This window comes from Pleurodeles waltl, chromosome 3_1 (genome assembly GCF_031143425.1).
Source record: "Pleurodeles waltl isolate 20211129_DDA chromosome 3_1, aPleWal1.hap1.20221129, whole genome shotgun sequence".
NCBI classification, from domain to species: domain Eukaryota; kingdom Metazoa; phylum Chordata; class Amphibia; order Caudata; family Salamandridae; genus Pleurodeles; species Pleurodeles waltl.
Window position 1 is genome coordinate 1,947,652,572 of NC_090440.1, and position 22,385 is coordinate 1,947,674,956.

A 22,385-nucleotide genomic window follows, 5' to 3' on the forward strand; every position below is an offset into this window, starting at 1 on the left:
TGGGAATTACCATTTCAACAAATAATTTAGGGAAAGAACGCATAGACTGAGACCTGGTTACCAGGTCCCAGTGCACTATCAGAGTAAAAAAAACAGCATCTAGGAGTCCACATGGGGGCAAAAAGTATGGGGGACATCTGCAGAGAGCCCAGTTTTCTTACACTATACAAACATTATCATGTAGTGATATCTAGGTAGCGCTTTCATACCCCTCATCAGACCTGAAACACTTTTTGGAGGCAGTAATCAAGCATCAGAACAAACAACATGAAGTATGTATGCAACACAACCCTCCTCAGGATGGTTCCACAAAAACATATATAACATTGTTATCATTTATAATCGATTGTGCCCTCAAAACTAGATCATCACCACACGAATACAGCGTATGAAGAATTGTGACAACTGAGAAAACAAAATCAGCGATGCAACATCACTCAGAAGCTGGCTTTAAGGACAGAGAATTATAAATATACTACTTTGTAATTAAAAGGGAACCTTCTAATGCACATTAATGTTTCCTTCAAAGCAAATGAGCAGGCAACTCCGTGAAAAAGTACTGAGCGCAATTTAGAGCAGTAACTGAAGAGGCAGAAGGGGAGACTGTTAAAAGAAATATTATCAAGGTATTGGCTTGCGCCTCGCCCCCACCCTGTCTATTCAGTAAGAATCAGGAAGAAACAGCGCTGCTTGCCTCTACCAGATCCCCACTTCCATCAGTCTGGTGATCTGAGATGCCTTTATTTACAACACGGAGGTAGGAGGCACCTGGCCGGAGGTCGATGGAATCCACTTGGCACATATGGAGTTCTTCAGATCATGCCTGCCGGATCCCAGTTGCAGAGTTATTGTAAGACCTGTCCCAGGGGCACACAACATTTCTAGAAACAGCGGTCATGGGAAGCTGAGAGGGTCACACGCTGGATCGATGGAACCTGGCAGTGACTGATGCTCTGGTCTGCAGTCAGAGACCACAAGACCAATTAATGACGCTAGCTTACGTAGTTGTGAATTCATTAAAAAAGCAAGTACCGCAAATACATTGCTGAGAAAGCAAATAATGAAAACCCGTGTAGTGAAAAGACAAGATGATAGAAAAACAGTTTGGATGAATATAATAGAACGATTTAAGAAAAGGGGATATTAAAGTTGCATGCACAGTTAAAAGAACGACTGTTTTAAAAAGAAACATACATTGTGACCACATAGAGAATCTCGTCTAGAGAACATATTTTAAAATTGAAGTGAAACACGAGCTAAGGAGTCGGAAGTATTTGGAGGCAGGGTAGGGCACGGGTTAAGAGGCTGAATAGGGAATGGGAAAGGGCCACCATGGAAAAAAAGAACGGGGGGGGGGGGGGGGGGGGCAATACACTCATTTTACAAATGAGTGAAAGGGTTGTTGTGGGATACACCCCGCTTTCACATCCACCCCCCAAAAAGGGGTAAGAAAGAATGAGGAAGAACGAACTTGGGAGGGATAAGGAAAGCAGCCGAAACAAGTGCTGGCAAAGCCCATAGTCTGGCTTCCCCAATTGGCCTTACTAATGCTTGTCGAATTGTAAGCCACAATTGGGAAGTATTGACTTCGGCAATGTTTGCTTTCTAAAAGCTTCAGCAAAATCAATAACACTTATCAGCCATACTGAAACGGTATTTTCTATGCTTTGTTATTATTTCACGATTCTAAGAGGGTATCACATTGTGTCTGGACACCACAAAACCTCTATATACCATTAAAAACTGTTAATTATAGCTCCTTGACACGGTGCACCGTGAAGTGCACTATGTAAACAACCTATTATTACTACAGCTTCACAAGAGCCATTGTATTGCTTTTGACAAGATGTGTATTGAACCTGTTAAGAGGTGAGCACCCACTCCAAGAGGGGGGGGGGGGCGAATTACCAATAACCCTCAAAATTGTGCTGTGCTTTGAAATGCATGCCTTGCACTTCAGTCGTGTGTTTGCTGGAGAGGAGAAATGTTAGTAAAATTAGGGCAGGTCACACTGCTCAAAGGACATTCATTCTTGTAATGTATTTCTTATCATGTCATAAGCTTCAAATCCACATGGTCATTTCCTTTCCTTTGAGTCATGCGACGTGGTGTCCAAAGGTGGCATCATCAAGCCAACGGGATGTCATTTCTAGTAATGTCTTCATAATATTTTCCGTTTTTGTATGCAGCAAAAAATACTGTTGTGTGTGGATATTACCGGACATTCAGGATTGGACCTGGGCTTGATACTAAACCGGGGGCACAAGCTTGTATTCCTTGGGAATGACACTGCTACTGATTTAGCTTCACAGACAATCACCTTTTAATTGTCATAGTGCAGTCACAACTCTCAAATCTCTACCATATATATGCCTTACAACATGGTCAAACGCAAACAGCCCCTCTAAACGTCTTTTAGAAGCTCCCCCAAAGTTGTCTGGACAGGAAAGGGTCTCCCCTCCATCCCCATTATCTAATAAGAAGAACCAGCATCTTTCTTAATATGACATGCACTCCAGCACTCAGGATAACAACAGAATCACTAATAAGGCTACAGTCAAGAAATGCAGAACTACAACAATTGTCCTTCTTAGTTAATAGAACTAATTAGAATAATTCAGAACCCTATAGCCATATCCACATATACATCAATAGCAATGAAAAACTCGCAGTTAAAAGAGATATCCATAAATGATTTATTATCAAGAAATAGCAAAGTACACAATCAGAGCTCCATGTTAAGGTGTGGCGACCCAGGCCATCTGAGTTGTAAGTAAGTGGAAACATGATAGAAGGAACAAATAATTTACAAAGATAAAACTTTTGCTCAGTAGCGCAGCCAATGTGTCTTGGCCCTGGTGCAAGGAAGGAAATGGGCCCCTGGTTGGTGATTGTATTAAAAAAATACAACAATAATCAGGCCTCAGTGGGCCTCTCAGGCCTCTGAGCCCCGGTGCCTTTACACTTGCTGCACCAATGGAAGCTAAACCTCTGCTTTGGCTGCCCAGAAAAAACGTTGCAGTTATAGTAACATAAAATCAATTTGTAGCTATTCAGGATAGGGTCTTCATCAGGACAAGTGAGGTTTCACATTTTGCGCCATGTGGAAGTACATGCTGCACACACCAGTGAAATGGTAGAACCTCAGATTTTCATATCCTAAATGAATTTTGATTAGGGTAAAAAAGATCCTTTTATGTACTTGAGCGCTCTCGCTTCCAGCAATAAGCACAATGGAGCCGGCTCAACAATGACAAACTGGAGACATGGGTTGAAACAAATAGATACATGCCTAACCTAAAACAGCAAAAACAGAGGCTTAATAAGCACTGAATTATTATTAAAACAACTCAGTACACGTTGGAATAGTTTCAGGGCCTTTAAAGGGTTTAGGCTACAGATGAGGGCCCACATAGGTCCAGGTACGGTGTGCTATGTGGTAAATTTATAAATTTGGTCTTGTGTCTAAGTGGTCTTGTCTCTTCAGTCACTTGCTTGTTTTCCTGGCAGTGCTCCAGGAGGCAGTCAGCACACGGGACCTGGAGCTGGTCCGTTTGGTGTTGCGGCACCGCGACTATCAGAGGGTGCTCAAGAGACTGGCGGGTATCCCGATCCTCCTGGAAAAGCTTCGCAAGGTGAGTGCACCACCTGCTAACTTTGGCAGTCAAAAACACTTTGGTCCTGATTTAGATCTCAGCGGAGGGGTTACTTCATCGCAATTGTGACGGATATCCCATCCATTGAAATCTAAATACCATAGAAAACAGTGGCATTTAGATTTTGGTGGACGGGTTATCCGTCACTGTTGCAATGGAGTAACCCTTCCGCCGAGATCTAAATCAGGCCCTTTATCTTGTGTCCTTCCATCTTGTTTTCTCTCCTCCAGTCCATTAATTTACATGCCTGGCCCATCCTTCATGCCTGGCTATTCTCTTTCTGATATGTTGGTGTAGTTTATATCTGAAGATCATAAGACGAGGGGATTAAAGAAAGAGACATTTCAGATATTTGTCCTGTTTTGGGATTTCCGATTGACGTTTGTGTTTCTCTGTGTGCTTCTCTTGTTTATCTCTGTGATTTGGCTACTCTAAAGTTCTTCAAATGATTTGTGTGTGTTGCACGTGCCCCTTGTGGCAGCATATGCCACACAATAAAGTATTTGTGGTGCGTTTGCTTCCCATTTTAAAAAAAAAGGATATTTTAGTTATGCAAAGAGCGTGGTCGTGGATATTTGAGTTCAGGCCAGGGTTGAATCAGGACACAAAATAGGCCTGGGCACCAAAATAAAAGTGTCCCACAGTAGCTAAGCTTATAGTTAAAAAAGTGGTAAAATCAGCGAAATCAACAATAGAAACCAGCCAACCAGGCCAAAAAACTGTCTGTAAAACCGGCCTAAAATTTCTAAAAAAAACGGCCCACACACTGATCTACCACAACAGACCATTGGATACTGCCTGATTGCACTATAGGCCAGAATGTCCCTGGTTCATGCATGCTCTGCTTCAGACCTAGTAGAAAAAATAATGTATGCCCACGTTCAAAGCTCACACTACAATTATTTGTACTGTGTGTCTGCAGAGGATTCTTAGAAAGAAGCCTTTCCTTTTTCTAGTGTATTTTGTTTCTTTTAGATTCTACAGTTGGCAGGTGTGTGCAGTTTAAGGCTTCTGCAAACACCAACCGATTGCATGAGCAGTACGACCACCAGACTGTGATAATGCATTATATGTGTTCTGGTGTTGTCAACGCTTATTTGAGACAATAGCGGCAAGTGGTTGGTTGTGTTTTTTTAGGAGTTGGCCAGACAGGTAGTCTTTCACGCACATGATGGATATCCCATCAGCAGTATTACAAAATCCATGCAATGGTGCTAGAATTAATTTTCGAGTTGGAGTGCTGCCCAATAGCATCACCTCACTAACGTACAACGGGTATTTGCTGTTGTTTCATTTAAAACAGAAGACATTTCTGCCAGAATAACCTTTTAATGCCCTCTTTATTGTTCATTCTCCATCTATAATCTTTCAAGTTTTATGGGGGTACTGCAGCACCTCTGTACCCCTACTACCAGCATCAATGATACCATATAATGGACTTGTCATGTTTGTGACACAGTAACCCATCCACCAAGTTCTAAATCAGACTCTAAGACACTATTGTATTGGTAAACTGTCATCAGCTGCTTCGGGAGTGGGGATGACGCCCACACACATTATTTGGTGGAATAACAGCTCAACAAAGAGCGAAATGAAACAGAAAAGGGGCTTTCCAAAGCCTATGTTTGCATTCACCCACTTACTTTTTTTCCTACACTTCAAGAGAGACAATTTCCATCACTTTTCACTCTTTTACCAACAAGCGTGGTTGGTCTGTTTGTAAGGTGAACTTGGAGACAAGGTTCTTCGGAACACAGTTTCCTTGTAGGGGGTGTCATTTCCGACAATGATTTGAGCTTACTGCTTCTAAATGTCTTTGTATCGCCTACGGTCGACTGTCATGCTGGTGAGCACCAATCAGATTTCTTTTGGAGCAACTTAGTATACTGGTTACAGGGCCAAGTGCAGCCGATAAAGGATGATTTAGCAAACATCATGTATGGACAGACCGAATGAACTAAATGTTTTAATTGATTTTTCAATGTCTATTGCTTGTCTTTGTTTTTGTTTTTTTAAAATATATTTTTATTAACATTTTACTTACACACAGACATAATTTCAGTACTGTTTACATTACTTGTTTCTATGTTCGCGCTTATTGCTTCATCATACATCTTGGGTTATGCATCAATATCAGACTAATTCTTGGTAACAAATCATTCGTGGTTGAGATACTTTTCATGCATATAGATAGTGATTTTCCATAGTCATTATGTAATAGTCACCTGTCTGATTACATTCAGAACTATGTACACGATGGTGGTATGCAGTTCTAGTGTGGTGCTGTGTTGAGGAGGGTCTATTGATATTGGTTTATTCAGTTCTAAGTTAATCCTTAGTTACTGAATCTAGTAATGTAGGGGGGAAGGTCTCTACATGTGCATGCTATGTGCTGATGCCATCTTGCTCTCTCCTCCAATGGGTCTGATATGTTGTGGTGCAATCTGACTCTTTCTTCTTGCGCCTACCATGTTGCCACTTGACCTGCCTTCACTTCCCCTATCTATGCCAGCTTGCTACTGTGTGTTCCTTTCTCTTAATTCCTATTCTAAGGGGTGTCCGTCGTCTCTCTATTAGTTCCCATTTCTTGAACTTCCTGCTCCCACTTATCTCAGATTTCCTCCCAGTCAGGGGCAATGGGTTTCAGGCGTAGCTCCTTCATCTCCTCTCGCCTCAACGCTTGAAGTTCAGCTCTCGCCCACTTTGAGACATCTCTTCTCCAGATCATTAGAGGGGGGCTTTGAGAAGATTTCCGTCTAATGGCAATCTGTCTCCTAAATAGTACCAGAGCCAGATCCAAGAATCTTGTTTTTACCGATCCTGTTGCTGCACCAGCATATAGTCCCATCAGACATGCCGATGGGGACTGATCCAGTTCCCTTTCCAGCAGCGTCCCCAGCTTGCCCAGGACCACTCCCCAGGCATGCTGGATCTCGGAGCACTGCCACAGCATGTGGTCCAGGTCTGCATCTAGTTCCCCACACCTGGGGCATGCCCTAGTTTCGCCTCCGTAAATTATGTTTAGTCTATGTGGGGTGAGTTACGTCCTGTGTAGGTAGTTGTATTGGATACAGCGCAGTCGTGTGTTTTGTGATACCATCTTGGGGTAGGACAGTGCTCTCCTCCAGGCCGTTAAGTCTTCCCCTAGTGTTTTTTCCCAGCGTTCTCTTAACGCCTGTAATGGCACCATGGAGCATTCCATTTGGGCCTTATATAATTTAGCTACCAGGTGAGATTCATCGCCCTGTGTTAGGAGGTAATGAAGGATCTTATGAACCTCTGGTTCCGCGTTGACAGTGTCCCAGAGTGATTTTATGCGGTGTGTTAGGTATTGATACAACAAGAACCTCCCGCCTGGGACATTATTTTTATCGGATATGTCTGTGAAAGTTCTCATTATCCTGTCCTGGAAGAAATCTCCAACTGTCTGTACCCCGGCCCGCGCCCAGACTCCCAGCCCGTGGCTCATTAGTGGTTTATCTGGCGAGGTTTGTACCAGCACTGTTAACGGAAGGGCTGGTGAATAAGCTACTCCCACCCCTACTCGTCGTGAGCAGTGCTTCCAGCAGGTTGTCGCAACCCTCATTAGGGCGCTTTCCTCCCTGCGTGCTCCACCTCGGGCAATCATGTGTGCTAGTATCTTGCCTATATCCTGCACTCCGGCGTCAGTGCATCTGTCCAGTTGGCCTCTTCCCCTCAGCCACCCGGCTGTCCACTGGAGTTGACAGGCCAGGTAGTATAGCTCAAAGTCCGGCACTTCCTGACCCCCCATGAGTACTGGCCTAGTCAGGGCCAATAGCGATGTGCGCCTCCGGCCTCCATCCCATACCAGATCCCTAAGAAGTGTATTTCATTCGTGAAACCATGTCGAAGGAACTAGTACCGGAAGATTGGCAAAGAAGTAGAGAAGGCGTGGGAGCATGATCATCTTAGAAAGGGACACCCTAGCTGATATGGTTAGTCTGAGTGATCTCCAGAATCTCACTGAGGACCTAAGCAAACCCAACGCCTTGCCCAAATTACCCTCGCGGAGGTCTTTTAGATCGTGAAACACCTGTATTCCGAGGTACTTAAAGGTGCGTGGAGCCCACACCACATCCCCGGGGCAAGAGGAGGGTCGCTCACTGCCCTCTACCATGGGAAAGACAAAGGTCTTACCATGGTTCAGACGGAGTCCCAAGACAGCACCAAAGTCATCTAATATTCTCAATGCCCTTGGTAAACCAGTCTCGCCATTTCTCAGATAAATTACTACATCGTCCGCATAGAGTGAAATGATGTGTTCAGTTTGTCCCCACTCCACTCCGTGTCCCTTTCCCTCCATCCGGAACCGGGCTGCTAGTGGTTCGTTTGCCAGGGCAAACAACAAAGGGGACAATGAACATCCTTGTCTAGTTCCCCTGTGTACAGGGTAAGTCTCAGAAATAATTTTACCCGTTCTCACTCGTGCCAGGGGAGTCGTGTATAGCAGATCTACCCAGCGCACCCAGCCCTCACCCATCCCCATCTGGAGCATCACTGAGCGCAGGAAATCCTATCGTATCGAGTCAAAGGCTTTTACAAAATCTATTGCCAACAGCATCGACCCATCAGGTTTTGCAGCTTGTGGCATATGTAAAAGATTAAACAGGCGTCTCAAGTTTAGGGAGGTGCTTCGCGCTGGGATAAATCCATTTTGGTCCTTATGTATTAGATTGGGGATGTAGCTGAGGAGTCTGTTGGCCATTAGTTTACTCAAAATGTTAAAGTCACAGTTTAACATTGACAGCAGTCGGCAGTCTGTCACTGAGAGCTCACCTGTGTTCCGTTTGGGCAGGGGGACCACTAAAGCTTCTCTCAGTGTCCCTGGTAGGGAACCCCGTTGGAGAGCCTCCGCATACATTTAAACTAGTCTGGGAGCCAGTAGTGCGGAATTCTTCTTGTAGAAGTCCATCGGAAGACCATCCGTACCCGGGGTCTTCCCTGCCGCCAGCTGTTCTATGGCCTCTTTTACCTCTTCTAACGTCACTGGTCCCCCTAGGCTGTCCCCGTCCTGTTCCGTCAGAGTGGTCAATGGTAATGTCCCCAGGTAATCTCTGAACCTTTTGATTTCCAGGTTCTCCGGTTGTCTGTACAGGTAGGTGTAGTACTCCTTAAAGGCTCCATTGACCTCATTAGGTGTATATTTATGTAGTCCCTTTGAATCTTTTACGCTCACTATAGGCATCCCCTCTCCTCCTGGTCTCACCAACCATGCTAGCATCCTCCCCGATCTGCCCTCCTCCGCTTGTATTGAGGTTAGGTACCTTTGTGTGTTGTGGCATCTTAACTGTTCCTCAGTCTTAGCGTGTGAATCCTTCGCCTTTCTGAGTCTATCGCATTCTAAGGCAGTTCTGTTCTCTTTCCTTTCTTCTTCGTGGATGGTTTTCTCTAAACCTATTAGCTCTCGCTCGAGAGTGTGCGTAATCTCAAAAGTCTGGCTCATGCAGTGCCCTCTTACCGCAACCTTTAGCGTTTCCCATTCCACCCCTCTAGTTGACGCCGAGCCTGAGTTGGTGACGATATGATCTGTGAGAAAGGAACGCAATGTCTCCCTATATGCTTGGTCCTCTAGTGCGGCTGGGCCCTATCTCCATAATGGTATAAGGGGTCTGTCTCTAGTTGCTCGCCATACGCAAAGCAGTGGGTTATGATCAGACAGAGTGAGCCCCAGATATTCAGTGTGGATCATGTTCTGTGCTATCGCTGCCGAGCAAATCATCCTGTCAATTCTGGTGTGTAATTGGTGTAAGTGTGAAAAGTAGGAGTAGTCCCTATCCTGCGAATGCTGCGCTTGCCATACATCCACCAAACCCCAGCCCGGACCCATTCCTCCATGTGTTTAGCTATCTTCTGCGTTGTTGCTCCAGCCAGTAGTGGGGTGGAGCGGTCCAGTTCAGTATCCAATACACAGTTAAAATCCACTGCTAATAACAGCTCCCCCCCTCTGGCGTGTGAGGAGACTCGGTAAGCGCTGCATGAAGGGTATCTGGTCCTGGTTAGGCGCATGGATACTGCTAATGGTAATCGTAACTCCATGTAATATACCTTCCACAACCACAAATCTGCCTTCTTGGTCTATGTCCACAGCTTTGGCCTCAAAGGGGACCTCTGCTCTTACCCATATCAGTGCTCCCCTAGCGTAGGCCGAGTACTTGGTAGCAAACATCTGTCCCCTCCAACTACGCCGGAGTTTGTCTACTTCAGTGGAGGTAAGGTGAGTCTCCTGTATCATAGCAATGTGCACCCCCGCCGTTTCAAGTACGATAACACTCTGTACCTTTTAGAGGGCGATCCCATTTCCCCTGATGTTCCAGGTCAGAAAGTTGTATTCAGCCACACTAGACTAACTAGGGTGAAACTGAGTTTTGTCGCACCCCTTTGTGTCCCCTCCTCCACTTCTCGTTGTGCAGAATTGTGTACTACGTTCATAGTGTTTCCATCACCATCAAAAAAATGCAAACATAAACCCCAACTCCCGGACCCCCCTTGGGCACCTCTCGAAATGTGGGTTGCCCATAACACATTGCAACAATGAAACAATAACAACAAGTCGATTAAAGTTCTCGCCATCCTGTCTCGTGGCCGAGAAACTAGTGGGGGTTGTGGATGCGTGTCCGTCGGGGCCTCTTTCATATGACACTCCTCACCCGTGTTCAGGTTATGGACTGTTAACCTAGCTCGTCGGCCGTCTGCGGGGTTACCTTGGGCGCATCTCCTGAGCCGCCGGAGCCCCCCTCGGAGGATATGGACGCACGATCCGAGTCCCCACTATCACTATCAACCAATGGAGTGCCTCCACAAACGGAGGCCGCCGCATTCAGAGCGTCCATCCTGGCCAGTTCCTTTTGGGCTGTGGTTGGTCTTGTCCGCGATCTGTTTCTGTTTCGCTGTCTCCTCTGACCTCTTCAACCCATGCGGTCTATGTGCTCGTTCTGGCCACGCGGTCCCTCCGCCATTCCCTTCGACTCCAGCCACTCTCCTCAGGTGTTTGAAAGAACATGGTTTTGCCGTCCAGGATTACCTTTAGTTTGGCCGGAAAGAGAAGGGAGTATGGTATGCCAGCTTCTCGGAGTGTCCTCTTCACCGTCGTGTATGAGGCCCGTTTCATCTGCACTTCCATAGTGAAGTCGGGAAACAGCGTCACTGTGGCATTTTCGACTCTGAATGGTCCAGTCTCTCTGGCCCTTTGGAGTAGGGTATCTCTGTCCCTGTAGTGCTTTAGTTTGGCTATCACCACCCTTGGTGGCCTTCCCGGTGGCAGTGGGCACGAGGGGACTCTGTGTGCCCGCTCCAGGGAGAAGAAGGGCGAGAGAAGCTCCGGGGCTATGACCGTGCGCAGCCATTCCTCAAGGAATTCTACCATGTTTGGTTTCTCGACACCCTCAGGAAGACCCATGATCCATATATTATTTCTGCGGCTTCTCCCCTCTGCATCCTCCATCCTACGTTCTAGACGGTGCACTCGTTCAGTTAGGTGGAGGACTGTGGCGACGAGTTTATCTTGTTTTGGTGCAAACTCTGTCAGTGTAGTTTCAGTCTCTTTCACTCTGTCCGCTAATTTGTGGTGGTCGGCTCTCAGCAGACCCAATTCGACCACTACCTGGTTGATGTAATTTCTCAGAGTGGTTTTTGTGTCTTCTATTGCACCTAGGATTTTGTTAAGGGTGGTCTGTACTGTGGATTGTGCGGGGTCCTCCATCTTCTCTTTGTCGTAGTCTCTGGTGGTTTTACGGCCCAGGGTTTTGCCTCTTGTCCTATGCCTGGTGGTAATCAGGGACATGTAAATCGTACTTCAATTGTCAAGCAGGTGGGAGATTACTCAGTGCCTCGTCCCTAGGCTTATAGGTTCACCTCCAGCTGTTCTCCACGGCATTGACACTGCGTTCCTTTGTTATGGCTCAGACTAGGGGTGCACCGACCAGCAGCATCAATCAGGCGCCGTTCCAGTGTTATCTATCTTCGGTGAAGTGGCATGAGCGCCCCTCAGGAGGTCGTGACAACAAACCAGTCGTCTTCCACGAACAGGCACTGTTTCTAAGGTTTGTCTATGTGTATGAGCCCAGCGGTCGTGGCGCTGTATGGTACTGCGCTCAGCTCCCAGGCCAGGCACCCCCGCTCCACGCCGTCAAGGCAGGTCCTTGATCAAGTTAGGATTGTGCTCTTGTGCGCTCAGTTCCTCGGGCCTTCGTCTTTCACCAACTGGCACGTTCTGACTCACCACTGTGGCCCAGGGCGGGCCACCAATTTTCCACTCAGTGTACGCTCTCCCGGTTCCCCCTGTGGCTGTAGTCCGCTTGCATCAAGGGTATAGGACTGGTCCAACTCTCCCTTCGTGCCGCTGCGTAGGCTCTGCCCCCGCAGCCCAGTCTGTCCTCTCCAGTATAGGGCTCCGGCTTGAGCGCCCCTCAGGAGGTCATGACAACAAACCAGTTGTCTTCCACAAACAGGCACTGTTTCTAAGGTTTGTCTATGTGTATGACCCCGGCGGTGGTGGCGCTGTATTGTACTGCTCTCTGCCCCCAGGCCAGGCACCTCCGCTTCGCGCCGTCAAGGCAAGGCCTTGATCAAGTCAGAATTGTGCTCTTGCGCGCTCGGTTCCGCGGGCCTCCGTCTTTCACCAACGGGCATATTCTAACTCACCATCGCGGCCCAGGGGCAGGCTGCCAATTTGCCGCTCGGTGTGCACTCTCCCGGTTCCCCCTAGGGCTGCGGTCCGCTTGCCTCGAGGATATGGGTCTAGTCCGAACCTCCCTACGTGCTGCTGCGTCGGCTCTGCCCCAGCAGCTCAGTCTGTCCTCTCCAGTATAGGCCTACGGCTTACCAGAAGTGATAGCGCTCCCCCGGGCCGGGCCGTGACATCCATCGGGCTGTGCCTCTAGGGGTCACGTTTTAAACCACCAAAATGCAGCCGCTGAGGTTCCTCCGTGGCTCTGCGGGCGTCCAACAGCAGGTCGGGCCCGAGATTAGGCCCTGTCGCCGATGCCCCACACAGCATCGCTGCACCACTCCTCACCCCGGTGCCGCTCTTCTTAGGTCAATCGTGCGCACTAGGGTTCACCACTATAGGCCCGGAGCCTCCTCCAGCACGCCGGGCAAGATCGGCACTCCTCCATGGGCCCCGGCCCCACTCCGCTCCTCTTGCGGCGCCTGCGGGTTAGAACAGTCGGGAGGCTCCGGCCCCGGGTCGCCGCCGTCTCGCCAGCACTCTAATCTCCACGGGCTAGGGGAAGCACTCCAGCTAGCCCGGGAGGCACGGGCACGCCGGGAGCCTCCCAGGTGCGCGAGCCGCTCCTCGCATCAGCGCCCCACCTCCGCGGCTCAGCAAGGCGCCGCCGCGCCTCGTGGGTCCGTTGGGGCTAGGCCTCCAGCCATGCCCAGGTCCCCTCCTGAAGTCGTCTGTGGGCGCCCCCGAGTTCCCAGGCGCTGGCCGGCCTCTCCTCACCAGCGCCTCTGTATCCCTCTGCACGGCCCAGTTTACAGACTCGTAGGGGGAGTAGATTCAGGCAGGATTCAGTTAGGCCCCGACAGAGCCTCGGGATTATGCGTCCGCCATGTTGGTGTGGTTGGCCACGCCCCCTCTATTGCTTGTTACAGCAACCGAAGGAGTACAATTCCCCTGATGGAATACACATCAGTGCTCATCACATATATAACAATGCCCATCTTGTATTACATGCACAGATCCCCTGATTTTGTTGCCCATATACACTCTTCTCTATGAAGGCATCTGCTTATGCTCCACCAAAGACTGATGAAAAGAAGATGGTGCTGTCTGATTACATTTTCAGACACAATCAGTGTTTGCCACCTGATCGCCAAATCTACAAAGCATGGTGTTATGCAATAGAAACATGTCATAACCAAGCAAAATGAGACACACATATGCACTTACAATTACACGACCAGTGGTGCCAATCCATCACTGGTCCCTGCCCCGCACCTGATTGTTTTGAAGGTTTTGCTTGGGTGCAGTGGCTTTTTGACCTCATGAGAACATTCATGATTATATTTAGAGGGCTTTGTTCCCTGTGGGTTTCCATTCCACGCGGAGAAACCTCTCTGCAGTAGTCATGACTGGTGGCAGATCTTGATCATTAGATTTGATATACAATTAAAAGTGACATAGGTGGTCATTCTGACCCTGGCGGTCTTTGACCGCCAGGGCGGAGGACCGCGGGAGCACCGCCGACAGGCCGGCGGTGCTCCAATGGGGATTCCGACCGCGGCGGTAAAGCCGCGGTCGGACCGGCACCACTGGCGGGGTCCCGCCAGTGTACCGCCGCCCCATTGAATCCTCCGCGGCGGCGCAGCTTGCTGCACCGCCGCGGGGATTCCGACCCCCCCTACCGCCATCCAGATCCCGGCGGTCAGACCGCCGAGATCCGGATGGCGGTAGGGGGGGTCGCGGGGCCCCTGGGGGCCCCTGCAGTGCCCATGCCACTGGCATGGGCATTGCAGGGGCCCCCGTAAGAGGGCCCCTACATGTATTTCACTGTCTGCTGCGCAGACAGTGAAATACGCGACGGGTGCAACTGCACCCGTCGCACAGCTTCCACTCCGCCGGCTCGATTCCGAGCCGGCTTCATCGTGGAAGCCTCTTTCCCGCTGGGCTGGCGGGCGGTCTGAAGGCGACCGCCCGCCAGCCCAGCGGGAAAGTCAGAATTACCGCCGCGGTCTTTCGACCGCGGAACGGTAACCTGACGGCGGGACTTTGGCGGGCGGCCTCCGCCGCCCGCCAAGGTCAGAATGAGGGCCATAGTGTTAAATGTTCTCGGAGTTATGAAGTTGTTATTTTGATCAGCACGGCTACGCTGATATTGTATGTGCCTGTGTGCGTTTCAGAGTGTGTTTGTAAGAATTCCTGTTTGGGAGGTATCCTAGCAATCTAGTGAAGGTGCAGGGTGGCCTTTGACCTGAGGCCTCCACGGGGCAGCCTATAGCCGATGACTGATTCCAGTCCCATTCCCAAGTGTGAACTAAAGGGTTGATTTAGACGAGGACAGTAATGGTACTTGTGGCAGAAAACATGGGGCTGTGTTGTGAGTCGTGTCTGATCAGGTAGTTTGGAACACTGATGTCAGGAAGTCTTCGATTCTAGAATGTGAGGATCTTGCATCGGGCAGTGAGCAGGGGATCCTGGAAGAGGTCCTTAGAATGTTTCAAGTGGTTCGAACTAGTAAAAATGCAGTTAGGTAAGATGCACACATTAGGACAATTAGATGTGCGTAAGAGGACAATTATGACAACTGATGTCAATCTGAGAGGTGTTGGAGCAGTGCTGGCTCAGATAGAAAATTGTGAGGAGAAAGTAGTGAGCAGAACTCCATATAAAGTTTTATTTGGAGGGAATACCGTTTGTTGTCAGAAGTGATCACAAGCCGTTGGTCATGTGTTTTCTTATAAAGATAGTTAAAGTGCCACACCGAGGATTAGCAGGTAGTTGGAGGGAGTCAGAGAGTTGAATTCTTAAGTGCAGCATTTGATGGGCTCCAAGAACAAGGCTGCTGATTGCCTCTCCAGATTACAGGCTGTAGGTAATGGTGCTGAAGAAGGGTCGGAGGAGCTACAGTTACATCATGATGAGAAAAGTGGAAGGGGCTAAGAGGAAGGATGTGTTGTGCAAGAAGATCAAACATTTTATAACTAATGGTTGGCCTGATATTAGGCCTCTCTCTGATGCTGAAAGACAGTTTGGTGCTATTAAAGAGGAGGTATGTGTATTGAAAGATGAACTGTGCATGGGTGGTTGGAGAATTCCACCAGAAGATGTTAGAGGAAAGTTAGTGAATCAAGGACATTATGGGGGTCATTCTGACCCTGGCGGTCATTGACCGCCAGGGTCAACGACCGCGAGAGCACCGCCAACAGGCTGGCGGTGCTCTCAAGGGCATTCTGACCGCGGCGGTTTGGCCGCGGTCAGAAAGGGAAAACCGGCGGTCTCCCGCCGGTTTTCCGCTGCCCTTAGGAATCCTCCATGGCGGCGCAGCTTGCTGCGCCGCCATGGGGATTCCGACACCCCATACCGCCATCCTGTTCCTGGCGGTTCGGCCGCCAGGAACAGGATGGCGGTATGGGGTGTCGTGGGGCCCCTGGGGGCCCCTGCAGTGCCCATGCCAATGGCATGGGCACTGCAGGGGCCCCCGTAAGAGGGCCCCACAAAGAATTTCAGTGTCTGCTTAGCAGACACTGAAATTCGCGACGGGTGCAACTGCACCCATCGCACCCTTCCCACTCCGCCGGCTCCATTCGGAGCCGGCTTCCTCGTGGGAAGGGGTTTCCCGCTGGGCTGGCGGGCGGCCTCCTGGCGGTCGCCCGCCAGCCCAGCGGGAAACACATAATCACTGCGGCGGTCTTCGGACCGCGGAGCGGTGTTCTGGAGGGGGAACTCTGGCGGGCAGCCTCCGCCGCCCGCCAGAGTTAGAATGACCCCCTATGTCACCTGTGGAGGTATTTAACTAATGTAAGATTAAGAGACTAGAACTGGTGGCATGGCGTGGACAGGATGGTTGAAAGGATGTTTGTCATGTATCCAGACTGATATAGTAATGCTGCGAGACAACATATATATCAACTGTGCAAGTTCTAGTGCAACCATAGCAGAAGTTAGGAACAAATATTGTTGGACCCTCTGGAAAATTAAAATACCCCCCACTTGGAACCAAACCCCTCATGGCACCAAGAAAGCAAAGAAAGTCATTGTGACCCTCCTCAGAAGAGCTTGCTTGTCTCTTCTATCCAACCATCTATTGATTAATCTTCCCAGCCTTCCATCTACCCGCTGATATCCACCATTTCACCTTTACATTCTGTCATCCTTTCAGTCTTTCATTCAGCTTTCATCCTGTCACCATTCCATCCATCCGTCCACCTATCTATATCCAAACCTATCCATCTGTCTTCAAACCTATCCATCAAACATATCCATCCTTTCACTCAGTGATCCATCCTTTCGCTTATCCATCGCCTTCTATTCATTCATCCATCTATCATTTTGTTCATGCATCCACCTTTCACTCATCCTTCCATCCTTTCACTCAAACATCCATCCCCCTTTTAGTCAGCCATTCTTCCACCCTTTCACTCAGCCATGCATTCCTTCACTCATCCATCCCCTCTTTGACCCATCCATCCACTCATCCATCCATTTACCCTTTCACTCATCCATACATCCACACTTTCATTCAATCATCCATCTACCCTTTGACCTATCCATCTACTCATCCATCCATCTACTTTCACTCATCCATCCATCCACCCTTTCATCCAGCCATCCATTTACTATCCCTTTCACTCATCCATTCTTTCTTTCACTCATCCATCCTTACATCCATCCTTTCACTTTCACTTACCCATCCATCCACCCTTTCACTCATACATACATCCTTTTATTCTGCAATAAATATGCCCTCCATGTCACTCATCCATCCTTACATCCATCCTTTCACTCATTCATCCATGCGTTCACTTATCCATCACTCTACCATTTCACTCAGTTCATCCATCTGTTCATCGGTGCATCCATTTCCATTACCTTCATCAATCTATCCTTTCACTCACTCATCCATCCATCCTTTCTCTTATATCCATCCATCCTTTCACTCACCCATTCATTCACCCTTTCACTTTTCCACGCATTCATTCCATCCATCCTTCCTACCCTTTCACTTACCCGTCCTTACATCCATCCATTCACTCATTTATCCATGCATATATCCATCCACCTTTACACTCATTCACCATTTCACTCACACATCTATCCATCCGTCCTTTCACTCATCCGTTCATTATTTCATTCACTCATCCATCCATTCACCCTTTCACTCATCCATCCTTCCGCCCTTTCATGCAGCCATCCATCTATCCTCCTTTTTACTCGTTCATCCATTCTTTTACTCACTCATCCTTACATCCATCCTTTCACTCATTGACCCATCCATCTGTCCAGCCACCCCTTCACTCGCCCATCAATCCATCCACTCACCCACCCATCCATCCATCCTTCACTCACTCACTTTCCCACCCTTTTTGCGTTAGTGATGAGCCTTTGTCTGCCTAGTTGCAGACATCAGAGGCCCATCAAAATCCCCACCCCGCTGTAGCTGCAAAAGGGGGGATAGGGAGGACGCCACTGGTTGGACCTTTTGAACTTCAACAACCATTGGAGAGGTTTGTAATAGTCTTAGTGGACTACAAAGTACTCAAAGGGTGGTAACACAATGCCTGGGTTCTGTGACATCCAGAGCTGTATTTTTATGAAGCAAAAGTTTTCCATGAAGGGTGTTCCCAAAGTCATTGCGACAGATATTGGTAACTTATCTCACAGGAGATGCAGAAGTTCCATTATGGATTGTCGATTTCACAACAGTGCTCTGCCCTTTATCTTAAGCAAGCAAATTATTTGGCAGAAGTCATGAATAAGATGTCGAAGGGCTGTTTGCAAACAGCATTGCGGTGGAGCGTTTGGGAGAAAACCTTGAGAGAGACCTTGTGGGCATATAGGACCACACCGCATTTGATCAAAGGGAATTCACTGTTTGAGGGTTTAGAGGGAAGAAGGTCAGGAACTTCACAGAAGTAAACTAGCTTAAGATTGGTTTTCCTTGAGAAGTAAAGTCATTCGCTCAAGAGCAACTGAAATAAATGAGACAACAAAATAGCCTTAAGAGAAGTATAAGGAAAAGTTTGATACTCTCTCAGAGGTTTGTGAAGAAAGAAACTACAGGATTCACGGGTCTTTATGAAATAACAGGAGTTAGGAGGAATGTAGTGGGTGTGGAAACGGGGAATGTAAGGAACATGTCATAGTTGGTAAAGGCCAAGAGTAGTGTGGGTTTGAGTGAGGACACGTCGAGGGATTTTTAGGAAATACCTGCCTCCGTGGGGCAAAGGATGATCTATGTAATGCTCGCCCTGAGAGAAACAAAAAGGGCCCCGATGGATGAAAGACTTTGTCCGCACTTTATTTGCTGAGTATGGGCTAAAGCAATATGATTTGTAGGGGTAGTTAGTGTACCCTATACATTATCATTGTTCTTTTATAATTTTGTTATCATCCTGCCAAGTTCCTTTTACTCGATTTTGATTTTTCTTCACATTTGACATTGTTATGTTCCTTGTTGTTTGTAGAAGGGGACATGTTGTGAAATGATTTTGATGAGGTAGTCTGGAACACTGAAGTCAGTGTCTTCCATTCTACAATGTGAAGTTCCTTCATCAGACACTAACCAGGGGAGAGTTCCATCCTGCACTTCTGTCGTGGGGACCACTGCTGTATTCAATAAAACCTGAAAATCTTACTAGAAGTCTGGTCATTGTTACATAACAGTTACAACACAGTAAGGCATCCTTCCCCAGGGTGGTGTTTTAACCTGCTCCACCAACCGGAACAACGTGGATGATGTGGAAGCCAACATAAAGGGCACCAGACCAGCCACCAGATCCAAGCTGGTTGCTCAGTGTAATTTTCAGCAGCGCCAATTCCAAACTGCTCGTAAGTCATGTTGAACGTGCACAGAATGGCATAAGAGTGTCATATACGTACTGGAAGAAAACTTCCTGCATGTTAGAGGCACTTGTCAGTGACCACTCTTTAGGGGTACATTTCTAATACCCATGTAGGGGGGCCGACAATTCCACCATTCTGCATGGACATGATGGGATTGCAGCCACACAGTATGACCCGAGGCCTATCCTGCTGTGGCAGCAAATGCTCCCTCTGTGGCAATGTTGGCTGCCTCTAAATATCGTGAACATTCAGGTGGATGACATGACTAGCATCAAAACTCGAAATGACCAAAGACTTTTTCCACTTTCATCAGTGATCTACTCTTGGCTCCATCCTTGTCGCATGCAAAATCACCAAACGCCTCATTCTGAGTTGTTAAAATACATCATTGGTCACCATTTACTTATATAGGTATTTTGCAAAGGAAGATTCTAAAGCATCTTATTTCAGGGTTTCCTTATTTTTCCTTGTTTGTTTCTTTTTTCTTTTAACTTTGATTCCCTGCGCTTGGATTAATAGTTGTTATTGTGTTCCTTGCTTGTTCATTCTGCCTATCCATCACCTGCAGTATTAAAGCCCTGCTACCAACATACTACCAGACAAACAACATGGGTATTTGTGTCTGGGCCCCTGCTCTCTCATTGTGGTATACATGTTCGGTGGGAGTTGGTGGTTGTGTGTGACTTTGGTATGGAGAACACTGATGCTCTCTAGTAGGAGGATTTATTTTTTACAAATTATGCTAATGGTCGAAGAAACTTTGAGGTTCTTTTCTTTGTTAGTTATTTTGTATCTACGGATTGGATTGCAGTTTCTATTGAACTCTCTCAAATTCCTCCTTTTCTCTGTATTTCTATACCATCCTTGCCGTCCTTCTTAATCACTCTTACCTAGAAAAGATAAAAGAAGAAAGATAAGAAAACTCAGTTTATAGGGCCTGTCATTTCTTCTTGAAGAGAGGTTTGAGGCTCAGCCGCAGTCAGCCAAGAGGAACAAAGTGTCCTTCGGGGACCTCCTGTTCCAGCCAGCCTTGCTGCAATCCTTGCAGTTGGTTCACCCATCACTCTCTGTGACAGCTGTAGGGTTGATTGATGTATCCTAGACTACTGGCTGTTGTGGACAGGTTCTTACCACTCTACTTCGATCACAAAGTCCCGCCGAACAGTGAGCCGCCAGTAATTCTTTTTTTAACAATATGCCTTTCTTCTCGAGTTTGTTCAAGAGCACATCGAAATCATATGAACTTGTTAGGTCTCGACATGTGCTGTCGCTTGCTAGACTTTTTGTTTACTTACTGGAGGCTTAGAGACCCACCCATTGCTTACCATTTGTTGGCTTCATTGTCAGTCTATTTAGCTGGCTCATTTTTGGTCAGCACATGCTTTGGTTTGACTTTTTGTTTGGGTGTTTCCCCTTTCCCTGGGAGCATTGAGCAAGTACTGCTTTCTTCTTTTCAGCATCCTTCCTCTGCCTCTTCTTTTTGTATCAGCCTATTATTTTCTTCTACTTGCAGCACTTCTAAAAGTGTATCTGTTTTTAGGTTGTCTTGCTCCAGATTTTCCTCCACGCTGTTGCTTTTACTGCTGGTTTCCCGTGTTCGTTCCCTTTTAGTTTTCATCCTTTCTTCTTCTATTCTTTAGTGCAGCATAACAACACCAACAAGCCACAGTTGATTGTTTGTTGTTGAAGGCGTTGATTTTAACAATGATTTTAAACCACATTAATGGCTTCATGCTATACCTGTTAAGTAATCACTTGTTTAGTTTGCAGCAACATGCTTTTTTGCTGTGTGTTTTATGATTTATAGGATATCTTCGCCATGACTAAAGTGATTTATGCAAAAAACAATGTGTGCTTTAATTTGATTTATGCTCACATGATTACGGGTTGGATAGAATGTTCTAGCATTAAAAACATTATATTGGAAATAATGTATTTGTTTATTTGGCCCCTCCTATTGCGCTTTCTTCCATAGCGTAACATGTACATTCTGACAAAGATTACCATGCCATAATATACAATGACAGGCCGTACCGAACCGTACCATACCATATAATGCCATTCCATACCATACCATACAATTACAGGTCACACCATACCATACCATACTATACTTTGTTATACTATACTATACTATACTATACTACACAATGACTGGGCATATGGTACCATACCATTCTACCCAATGGCAGGCCATACTATACCATATCATACTTAATCATACCAAACAATGAGAGGCCATACCATACCATACCACACCATACTATACTATGCTACACAAAGAGAGGGCATATTGTACCATACCATTCTAAAAAATGGCAGGCCATAGTCTACCATATCATACTTAATCATACCACAAAATGACAGGCCACACCATATGATGCCATACCATATCATGATACACAATGACAGGCCGTACCATGCTATACAATCACAGGCCATACCATACCATACAATGGCAGGCCATACCATACCATACTATACCATACAGTGGCAAATCACACCATACCATACCAAACTATACAATGACAGGCTCTACAATACCATACTGTACAATGACACATCAAACCATACCATACAGTACCATACAATACAATGCAATCCATCCTACAAAATGGCAGGTCATACTGTAATATACAATGACAGGCCACACCATAACATACCATACTATACCATACCATATAAAGTGATCATAATATAATATTATTAAATTATACATAATATAAATGTTCCATTATGATATAATATATTAACCATTTTTTTACAAAAGTTGTACAACATGGCTACAAATGTTGCAAAGCAGCAGATCTAGCATAGGTGTGACTGTCTTTTATGTAGTACTGCATACTACACATCTGCTGTTTCTAAGTGCTGTAAGTAGCAGATATTGCTAATACTCAATTTAATAGTACTCAATTTACCAACCTCAGAAGGATAGCAGTCTGAGTTTGCCTTGCCGACATTTGAGTCTGTGACCTTCAGATCATTGCAGATATTTATAATGAGCTCTGCTCACTGAGGGCATATTTAGAGTTTGGCCGGCGGGGTAGCCCATCACAAACTTGATGGATATCCTGTCCACCATATTACAAATGCATTTTATTCTATAGCACTTCTAATACCGCAAATATGATATCCATCACGTTTGTGACAGGTTAAACCATCTACCGAATTCTAATGCTGGCTCTGCATCACTTCTATTA

At 47.0% G+C, this 22,385-nt stretch overlaps 1 protein-coding gene across 3 annotated transcripts in view; it reads left to right on the forward strand.

Moving 5' to 3' along the window:
* Positions 1–22,385, forward strand: part of ANKRD13B (ankyrin repeat domain 13B) — a 353,565-nt gene that overhangs the window by 197,955 nt on the left and 133,225 nt on the right. For all 3 annotated transcript variants that reach the window (XM_069226255.1, XM_069226253.1, XM_069226254.1), the window contains exon 3: positions 3,511–3,635. In XM_069226255.1, the coding sequence (XP_069082356.1) occupies positions 3,511–3,635 (125 nt within the window). The remainder of the gene's footprint in view (positions 1–3,510; positions 3,636–22,385) is intronic.